The sequence below is a fragment of the Anticarsia gemmatalis genome, chromosome W (genome assembly GCF_050436995.1).
Source record: "Anticarsia gemmatalis isolate Benzon Research Colony breed Stoneville strain chromosome W, ilAntGemm2 primary, whole genome shotgun sequence".
In the NCBI taxonomy this organism is placed as follows: Eukaryota; Metazoa; Arthropoda; class Insecta; order Lepidoptera; family Erebidae; genus Anticarsia; species Anticarsia gemmatalis.
In genome coordinates, this window is record NC_134775.1 from 8,907,767 (window position 1) to 8,919,113 (window position 11,347).

At 38.0% G+C, this 11,347-nt stretch overlaps 1 protein-coding gene across 1 annotated transcript; it reads right to left on the bottom strand.

Annotated features, from left to right (window-relative positions):
- Positions 1-303: 303 nt before the first annotated feature.
- Positions 304-1,179, bottom strand: LOC142985925 (uncharacterized). The gene has a single exon (XM_076134165.1). It carries the CDS (start codon positions 1,177-1,179, stop codon positions 304-306), a length of 876 nt encoding a protein of 291 aa, XP_075990280.1.
- Positions 1,180-11,347: the final 10,168 nt, after the last annotated feature.

Below are 11,347 nucleotides of genomic sequence, written 5' to 3' on the forward strand. Positions count from 1 at the left end.
TTTTGATGATACCATTTCTCGTCCGCAAAGTAACAACCCTTACGTACCCGTCACTGCCTTGATGTACGTCTATCACTCTTCCCATGAGCCATTTCCCAGGAGGAATGTTATCCTCGTGTACTACTACCATATTGCCAACTTTAAAATTAATTTAAGGTTTCATCCACTTTTCTCTGACTGTCAACTGTGTTAAGTACTCTGCTTTCCATTTCAACCATATTTGCCGAAAAATGTTGTTTGTCAAATGCCATCTCGTCCGTGCGTCATCTTTTGTATCTATAACAGTTAAGCCCGATCTACCTGTTAAGAAATGAGCTGGAGATAATACTCAAAATCTTCAATGTTTTCGGTTAATGAGCACAATGGTCGCGAGTTAAAGCAAGCTTCTAGTCTTGTTAGTATTGTTGAGTACTCCTCAAATGTTAAATGCTGTTCGCCGACTACTCTCTTTAGGTGAAGTTTCAAACTGCGCACTGCCCTTTCCCACAGCCCACCAGCGCTAGGCCAGAATGGAGCATTAAAGTGCCATTCTATCCTCATCTCGGCAACCTCGGAAAGCAGCTTATCCCCGAAAACCTGTTGTATCTCTTCATACTCTTCCTGCAGTATCCGATTGGCTCCAATAAAGTTGGTACCTTGGTCACTGTACATGTGTCGCGGTGTGCCTCTTCTGGCTACCATTCTGTTCAAAGCAGCTAAGAATGCTGCACTGGTAAGGTCCGACACCAGCTCGAGATGAACGGCCTTCGTGACCATGCACACGAACACTGCCACGTATCCTTTTGTTGTCCGGACGCCTCTGCCTTTATTTGCTTTGACTTCTACGAACCCAGTGTAGTCTACCCCCGTGTGGTAAAATGGAGGGGCCGGATTAGTCCTAGCTGCGGGCAGATCTCCCATTAATTGAAATTGTTTTCTTGCGTCGTGTTTCCGGCATGTAAAGCAATTCCGCAACTGTGCTTTGGTAGTTTTGATTCCACCTGGTATACAATACTGTCGTCTGATGGTCGCTAAAGTCAATCTAGGCCCACCATGGAATGTTAATAAATGAGCTTCGTCTTCAATGTCCTCAGCAAATTCCTTTCTTTGCGTATATTTTATAATTGTCAATTTTGCTTTACGCAATTCTTGCAAAGTAAGGAAAGACGGCAACTGTTTACGGCGCAGATTCGGTGTCATTGCCCTAAGTAGCCATGCAAATATGCGTACTACTTTTCTAAACGAACTGTGATTGTTCAATAAATCGTCTATAATATTAATATTCTGTTGCACAATGTTAACCTGTTTTGGTTTCCTGATTTCTTCTTCAGTAGTAAATATTGGCCGGTGATTATGTTCTCTGGTCACGTCAAACAATGGTAACCATGTTGGCCCTCGCCACCATAACGGATGCTCTAATAGTTGGGAGGGTGTCAGTCCTCTGCTAGCACAGTCCGCCGCGTTCTCCGCCGACTTCACGTAACGCCAATTGTCACTCGGCATAATCTGCTTTATTGAGTTAACTCTGTTTGAAACAAAAGGTTTCCAACGTGCTGCATCGCCATGTAGCCAGCTCAATACAACCATGGAATCACACCAGCCATAGGTTTCATAGGCACAGGTAACGCTCGCAGTAACCTTGCTCATGAGTTTCGCTAATAAATAAGCACCGCACTTAATCCTGGCTTTCTTATGTGGTACGAGCTTCGACTTTCCAGCTACTAATACTGTTTCCTGACTGTGTTTTGTTCGGGCATATACTGCACATGCGTAGGCCTGAGTAGAGGCATCACAGAACCCATGAAATTTAATGACGCAGCTCTCTTGTGTTCTAATCCATCTTGGTACCGAACAATGTTTAATGTTTTCGAGATCAGCTGATAACTTAGCCCATTCCTTATATACGCTATCTGATACTATATCATCCCATTGGGTTTAAGTTTGCCATAGCTCTTGGAAAAGTAATTTCAATTTAGTTGACAAAGGTGTCAACCAACCCAAAGGGTCAAATAATTTCGAAATTTCCGAAAGTAATTGCCGCTTTGTCAACTTATCAACTGTTTTAGAAAAATCATAATTAAATGTAAAATGATCTTGTTTAGTGGGCCAGCACAAACCTAATTTTTTTGACGTATCTTCACTTTTAAAACTATAAACTGTTTCTTCCGGATTGTGTGTTACGCTCTCTAATAATTTGTGATTGTCTATTTGTGACTCTAATTTTCTTAACGGAAAACCACCCAATTTCAACAGATGTATCAAATCTTTAATCAAATGTTGACCTTTTTCTATATCATAAACACCATAAAGAAGGTCATCCATGTAAAATGAGTGTTCCAAGACTTCTGCTGCTTCGGGATGTCTACTGCGCTCGTCAGACGCCAACTGTTTTAAGGTCCTGATAGCTAAAAATGGTGCTGATTTTGTCCCATAGGTAACCGTGGTTAGTTGGAAAGTCTTTATGGGTTGTTCTGGTGATTCCCGCCAAAGGATTTTTTGAAGGTGTTGGTCGCTACTGTTTTGCTAAAATTTGGCGGTACATTTTTTCAATATCTGCAGTAAAAGCGTAAGGATATTGTCTCCACTGCAGTAACAGAGACTGTAAATCCTTTTGCATATTAGGCCCTTTGTGCATTATATCATTCAGACTATACTTTGTTGATGTTTTAGCGGACGCATTGAACACTACCCGTAACTTTGTAGTTAATGAGTCATCACGCTGTACGCCGTGGTGAGGTAGGTAGCATTGCAAGCTTATTGTTGTTTTTGTATCTTCAGGTTTCATATGTTGTAACTCGAGATATTCATTCATAAATGATCTATACTTGTTGGCCAGCTGTTCTTGTTTTCTAAACCTCGTTTCTAAGTTTTTTAACTGAGCGACCGCCATTGGCTTGGATAATCCTAGTTTGTATTTCAACTCTTCTTTTAGCGGTATTCTAACTTCGTAACGTCCTTCCTCTGTTCTTCTTGTAGTTGACTCATAAAATGCCAGAACCTTTTTATTTCTTCAATGTTATTGAGTACAACATTACAGTGGTAAGTCTTTACGTTACCGCATAACAGCCACCCTAGCTGGGTTTGTTGTACTAAGGGTTGATAATCATTACCGCTCTTTATAATGCCCCCGAGAATGATATTGGCGTATATGTCGGCCCCAAGTAACATGTCTACTGGGCGGCTCTTATAGAAATCAGGGTCGGCCAGTTGTATGTTATCAATATACGACCAACTTGGTTTTGGGAAACTCTTGTTTGGGAGGCATTTGATGAGATTTGTCATGATAAAAACTTCCGCTTCGAATGTAAAGTCGTTGTACATCGAAGAACATTCTAACGAAATCACCCCCTTGCAACTGTTTTCTTTCTCCCCCACGCCAAAAATGACTCCCTTGCATCCCTGCCTCTTAATGTTTAATAATTGAGCCGCTCTTTCAGTTATTAACGATATTTGGGAGCCTTGATCAACCAACGCTCGCATGGTGTAATATGAACCGTCAGAAGCAAACAAAGCTGTTGCTAGCAATATCTCAGCATTATCAACTTGCGAAATATGTGACTTAGCAGCAAAATGTTCACGCGGGTTTTCTCTCGGTTGTTGTTGTGCCAATTCACTACGAGATGACGAAGATGGCATACTCTTATGTTTCATGAATGCGTCATGCAGCAAAGTGTTATGTGGCTCTAAGCATTTACGGCATGTTAACGAAGAATTGCACTTACTGCCGTAGTGGCTAAATAAGCAATTAGTGCAGAGTTTCAGTCTCTTCGCTGCCCTCAATCTCTTTCATTTAATGCTAAATAATGCCTACAGCTATAAATGCCATGTTGATTATTGCACATCGGGCACTTGATGTGCGACACGTGCATGGATTTCGCAATCGATTTATTTGGGTTATTGTACGTGTTGTTCGGCAAACTATATGACTTGTCAAAATGTTTCTTTACATGAGGTGTTGAATTATTATATCTCGATAAGGAATGATTTGGAGATACTGTAGATTGTTTTCTATGGGCCGTTTCTAGGGTCGTAAATTTTGTCTCTAAATATCCTATAAAATCTTGAAGTACTGGCAAATCTCTCGAATTCTTCAGTGACTCTATATAGTCTGTATATGTTTCGTTATCCAATTTCTGCCCCAAAATATGGACAACGATCGGGTCCCATGATGTTATATCCACGCCTAAGTTTTTAATGCCGTTTAGACATTCCATTGTTGTATCATGCAGTCTTTTTATATGATGTACCAACTGCTGTTGCATGTTAGGAATGTTCAGGAGGATGTTCATGTGAGATGAAAATATTAACTTCTTGTTGTTGTAGCGATGCGTAAGAATATCCCAAGATACCAAGTAATTATCAGTGCTAATCTGCAAGTGTTGTATAAGTTTTTCAGCCTCACCGCGTACCTTACTCTTGAGATATTGCATCTTTTGCCCGTTTGATAATGAGGGGTTGTTGTGGATAGCTTCCGTAAACAAGTCCCGAAAGGACACCCACTGGTTGTAGTTACCAGTAAACACGGGTATTTCAAGTTGGGGCGTCGATTTACTCCTGTGCACGACGGACCACATCTTTTTGTTGATAGCTTTTTTCAAATCGTTGAATTGTTTCTCATACTTATCGAACATGTAATTATAGGACTCATTTTCTTCGTCTATTTCACTCTCGATTTCCCAATGAAGAGTGTCTATCGTAGACCATCTCGCTTCTAGGGTTTTTAACACGTCTTCGAACTCCCATTTCTCCGAGATAGACTCGACATCGATGTTCGTAGCTGTACGCAAAAACGCTTTAAAATTAGCTTGTTGACGCCTTAACAGATCGTCGATTTTGCTGTTTGTACCCATGTTTGTCTTTAAGACACTGTTCTGAGCGCTAGGTCCTGCTTCAATTCTTGTTTCTTCCTCCTCTAAGTGAACCACACTCCCAGTTGTTCGGTAGGGTGATTTTGCTTGCTCGCTTGGATTTCCCTTCAAACTTCTGATACTGTTGATTTATCAATGCTTTCACCTCTTCATATGCTTTCAACGTCTTTTCATGTTCTCGAAGGCCAAAGTAAGGATGACTCTGGCTTACTTCTCCAACAATTCGGTCATGATTACCCTCATACTCCCTCCAGTATTCCTCCAGAGTATTCAATCTCCTCTTAAAGTAATCTAGCGTCTTCTGTTCAACGCTATCCTTCTTGATGTTAATACCTAGTTTGACGATGCTGTCATAGATCATAGATTGGTTCTCAATAAGGTTGGCCATCGTAATACCGTGCCCCAATGTATTTACAAAAAATAAAACAAGGAAATGTATTACTTTTGTGTCTATAGCTAGGTACTTAGCTGTACTCCGTCTGCTGCAACTGTTGTTCCTCCACTGTTAGCTCTGCAACCCTCGAACACAGCACACAAGCACTAATTGTTCACTAGTTCAACACCTCGCCCGAGCATATATCGCGATTGTTCCGAATACGAGCCGCGCGAGATCCGGCTCGAAGGACCAAAAAATAATGTGCGGTGTATTGCGAGGTTTGCGATGTTTGTTAAATAAGAGAAATGTTACACTAAATGAATGTTTAATAAATGTTCTACAAAAACTTCTTAAATGTTAAAATGTTACAAAAATATGTTAAATCAACTGTTATGATGTTACTGAATGCACCCGAATCTCGCGGTCACACAAAGTGCACTGACTTAGGGCAGGTTCATATCTGACGGAACATGCGTCGCGTATTATCGGTCGCGTAACGCCAGAACAGACAAACGTATAGAAAGACACTTGACCTTTCACACTCAACGGATGATGCGTCGTTGCGAATCCCATACTATTTAGGCTGCGCCCGACGCATCTTCCGTCAGATGTGAACCGTCCCTCAGTCTAACAAATGTTATAATATTCGACAAGTATTTGACCTGATTAGGTAGACGCGTGACGCGCTCATTGCTGAGTAAGGGAAGGTTCATATCTGACGGAAGATGCGTCGGGCGTAACTTAATTCGTATGGGCTTCGCACCGACGCATCATCGGTTGAGTGTGAACGGTCGAGTGTTTTTCTATACATTTGCCTGTTCTGGCGTTGCGCGACCGATAATACGCGACGTATGTTCCGTCAGATATGAACCTTCCCTAAGGTGTTCGGTCATATTGCACCGAACAACATCAACTTCAATGTCTTCTCCATCGGCACTGTCAAATTATTCTAACCATTCTACAGATGATAGTTCTATAATAGAAGAAATGTTTAGTACCGAATCATAGAGGATTATAAATTCATCATGATTTAAAAATTGATTTCATTGTAGAAGCTGCGAAAAATTACGGATCTTACTCATCAGTCATCATAATAAATGTTAAAATGTGTTTTACTTACCTTAATGTGATTGCGAGTCTTTCTGCTGGGGTGATGCTTACATCTCGCATACTGGTATTTTGCCGTATTAATCCATCTTGTAACATCAATAATAGTTCTTGAAATGTAGTCAAATTCATTCGAAAATGTCTAAAAAACTTTTTGGGATATCTTTGTAGATTATCGAAATGCAAGTTATGTTTTACTGTAGGACCAGCTAACATTGGATGTACCCAATGTAGCCGGCGACGGCGTCGTCTACGTCGTCTGCGTATTAACAATAGCGCGAGAAAACTTTCCGTGTCGGAGTCCATCGTAAGACTGCGCAGTAGAGAGCGGGTTATAAAATGTGGCCGCTTCCAAACACTGGTGGCTGTTGCTCGCTTCTGACACTGTTTAAAAGTGGACGGAAGCGCGCGACAGCCACCGGTGGTTGTGGTCGGTGGCCCGTTTGGGCCGACCCTGAGGAACGTGCGTTGTATTGTGAGTTATGCTAAGGGTTATTTTGTTATGGGGTTAGGGGATGATTTGTATTTTTTAGGATTGACTGTTAGTGAGTGTGATGTGTATTCTTTGTGACGGTTGTTTTATGAGCATAGATTTGAAAATGACTAAAGTCAATAAAAAAAAATATTTCTTTTTTTATACAGAGGTGAAAGTATAAAAAAGTAATAAGCATTTATTTAGTAATGTAAAACAATGAATCTTTTGATGGACGAAATATGCTCATATCTTTTTAAAGCGATATTTTCGCAAATAGCATCAATCACATAATTTTCCATATGCCAACACTTTTTCAAGCGTTCGATTCAAGCTCTCAACTGAGAGAAAAATCTAGCCCAGTAATACGATTCTACTAATAGACAGCTAGTGATTTATAAAATTTGTGATACTCGTTTAGTATCACCAATGTATCGCATAAAGAAACAAGATCATTATATTTCGCTTCGGTAATACTAAGAGCATTAGCATAAGCCACTTTTAATTCGTCATTGTTAATTTGCCTCCCACGTCTTCTCGTAACAACAAAATTTAAACAATGCTGCTCACCCTTTAAATCATATTTAAAGAAAAGGAACATTCTTGTCTATTCTGATTTCCGTAATTTTGTTCCATTTTACCTCACAGTTGTTAGCATCCTTCTTCCAATTCCTATTATCTCCTGTAATTGAGAAAGCACTTAACTTTTATCTCACATTGCATGTAATTTTGTTTTTGTAAAGTGTATTTCTTGTTGGAGATCCATAATAAATAAATAAATAAATATTTTTTTAAAATAGTGTTAAGTTTAAATATAGCTTGTAAGATCTCCGAATAACGCTAAAAATAAAATATTCATTGTAACACTTTTAATGAACGGGTATTTGGACGGAAGAAAAATTATAAAAGAAAAAAACAACAGTGCCATATTGATGCCGAAAACATAAAACATTCAAGTTTAGCAAAAGATTTCATAACTATATTACCAAATAAATAATAGGAAAAGGGAAAGAAAAAAAAATCGTTACTTACATCATTAATCAAATGAGTTACTAATTAAGGATAATAAATTGACTAAGTATTTCTGATAAATTTATCTATTAATCATTATAAATAAGTATAAAATAATAAATTCATAATAATGTCGTAACCAAAAACAATACACGCTTTAATTAAAGGTAAATGTTGCCAATTACTTAAGAATAATACATGTTAATATTTGAAGAATAATGTGAAGCGCCTACTATTTTCTTAATACTACCTTTTCACACATATGTAATTGGGTCATATGGCTCGCACGTCATTTTTATTTTTGTGTATACCGTCCAACTTAGAGATTAGAATTCTACATTTGTACCTTGCACGGAATACAAGCATTTATACGTTTTATTGAAGATTTTACTTAAAACAACACCTATAATTCCCCAACATGGTCCTTCGAGCCGGATATCAATGAAATTAAATCAGTAATCAGCGAGATTGAGAAGAATTGCGAATTTATACTGGAATAATCACTTTGAAGATTTGACGAAACCACGAGGTACCAAAATCGTCTTCAAATTCGACCTGGACATCACGGATTATTTGCAATACAGTGTTCAGGGTCCATCGTGATATTGGTAAAAACCCAGTGTATTAAATTAGGTTTGTTTTAAGGTAAAACGTGTAGTAAGTTTCGACAATTATTGTGAAGGATAGTACTTACCTACTTTTATTAGATTGTTGTACCCAGTTAACTGTTCATTTTTATGCATCTAACCAATTGCGTTATTATAATTGATTAGAAACTTGGTTATATTGTTCATTATATGCCGTTATGTGTTGTAGTTTCAAGCCAATGATGTTCTGTGTGTAAAAGTGTATTAAACAGTCTAGTGTTAGGTAATGATTACTTAGTACCTACTTTAACTTTTATCATACATTTATCTGTAACTTGTTTGTATTTCAGCTGCATAAAGTATTGTTAATTGTTTATTTGAGTCATTAAGTTGTTCTTTCGATATTATTTCAGTTAGTTACCGGTTTCCCAGAATGTCTGAAGAGAAGGAGTTAGTTAAAAGAAGGGCAAGCTATAAAGGACGTTTGACGGCGTTCTCTAATTATTTAAACGGTTTGGAGGATTCGTTAAACCCGTCACAGATTAACGAATTGCAACTACGATTAGGTAAGATGGAATCATTATTTGCTCAATACGACGAGGTTCAGTTACGATTAGAGTGTTCAGTGGACGATATTAACAGTCAAATGATGGAACGAAACGAGTTTGAGTCTGCGTATTTTAAGTGGATTTCTGAAGCTCAGGATTTATTGTCACGAAATACAAAATCAAATAACGATAACTTTGCTAGTATTGACAAAATGTCAACTCAAAGTAATAACCGTAAGCTTGTTAAATTACCAACCATACAATTACCAAAATTTTGTGGTTCTTTTGAAAATTGGTTGGAGTTCAGAGATACATTTTCTAGTTTAATACATTCTAATGATGAAATAGATGACATCAACAAGTACCATTATTTGAGGGCCTCTCTCGAGGGCTCAGCTGCTGTGGTAATACAATCTATAGAGTTTTCTGCCATGAATTACCTTGTTGCTTGGAAAATATTATGTGAAAGATTCGACAATAAGCGTCTTTTAATACAAAACCATGTATCTGCTTTATTTAATATCGACGCGATAAAAAAGGAGTCATCTGCCGTTTTAAAACGTATCATTGATGTTGTTAACAAAAACTTGCGTTCTTTAGAGTCATTAGGGGAACCAACAAAGCATTGGGACACACTTTTAATATATATTGTAACTAATAAATTAGATTCAAAAACTTATCGTGAATGGGAAGAATTTAAGGGTAATTTAGACAAAGGGAAGTCAATTACGTTAGATATGTTCCTTGATTTTATACGAAACCGTGCTGATTTGTTAAAAACCCTAGAAATGTCATATAATAATGTAGCTTATCCTAAATTTAATAATAAGATAAAAAGCATGGTATCTGTTACCAGTACGACAAGTAGTCGACCCAGTATTGGTAATAACCTATCAAAATCGTGCCCTAAGTGTCGAGGTGAACATAGTCTCACCAATTGTTCACAATTTTTAGGACTCAGCAATGAACAAAGGTTCGAATTGGTACCACAATATAAAGTATGTTTCAATTGTCTTCGTACTGGTCACTTTGCTAACCATTGTAAATCAAGTGGTTGTAAAGTATGTAAACGCAAGCACAACACATTAATACATGTAGGAGATACCAAAGCTAAGTCTACAATAAAGGCATCGACTTCTGTTGGTGATAGCGTTGTCGCTGGTGTGCAAAGTGATCAGTCGCCTGACAGCAATGTTACATTGTCTGCACGAGTTACGATGCATGTACATAATAAATGTCAAGTGCTTTTGGCTACATCATTATTAAAAATATATGATAGAAATAATCGTGAATACATATGTCGCGCTATTCTCGACAGTGGCAGTACGTCTTGTCTTATAACGGAAAAAATATTCAATTTATTAAACTTACCAACAATTAAAGTTAATGAATCACTGATGGGTATAAATAATTCCAAATCTACAATTAATAAAATGTGTCGTGTTCCAATAAAATCATTAAATGAAAACTTTTCTACAAACATTTATTGTTTCATCTTACCCACTATCACTGACGATGTACCTTGTCGTCAATTAAACCTTAAATACTTAAATATTCCAAGTGATTTGTGTCTGGCTGACCCATACTCTCATATCCCTGCTTCCGTAGATATGATTATAGGAGCAGATGTCTTCTGGGATTTATTGGGGACTCAAAGGGTTAACCTCGGTGTAGGAAAACCTGTACTGTTTGACACCAGACTTGGTTGGATAGCTTCGGGTCTTACACCAGATAGTGATCAGTCATCACAGTCGTGTCCAGTTACTTGTAATTATGGAAATTTAAATAATAATAATAATGTTGCTTCTTTGACTAACTCGAGTAGTGCTGATATTCAAAACCTTTTAATGCGTTTTTGGCGGCTTGAGGAAGTTGGCCATCAGTCATCGGCTTATTCTCGAGAAGAAAAGATGTGTGAAGAACATTTTATTAAAAATACAACTCGTCTTAAAGACGGCCGTTTTTGTGTGAGAATACCATTAAAGAAATCATTTGATAACTTAGGTGACTCTCTGCTGCGAGCAAAGCATTGTCTCTTTTCTTTAGAGCGCAGGTTTAAAAGTCAATCATTATTTAAAAAACGTTACTGTGATTTCATGAAAGAGTATATTGGATTGAACCATATGTCTGAGTGTGTACCTGACCCTCGAAAAGTTTCGTATTTTATTCCTCACCATGGTGTTGTTCGTGAGAGCAGTTCGACTACTAAACTTAGGGTGGTGTTTAACGCCAGTAGTCCAACTACATCTGGGCTATCCTTAAATGATCTCCAAATGATAGGTCCTACTGTACAAGACGACCTGCTATCCATTCTTCACCGATTTAGAAAATATAAATATGTAATTTCAGGAGACGTCGAGAAGATGTACAGACAATCCGTTGTACATCCCGACGATAGG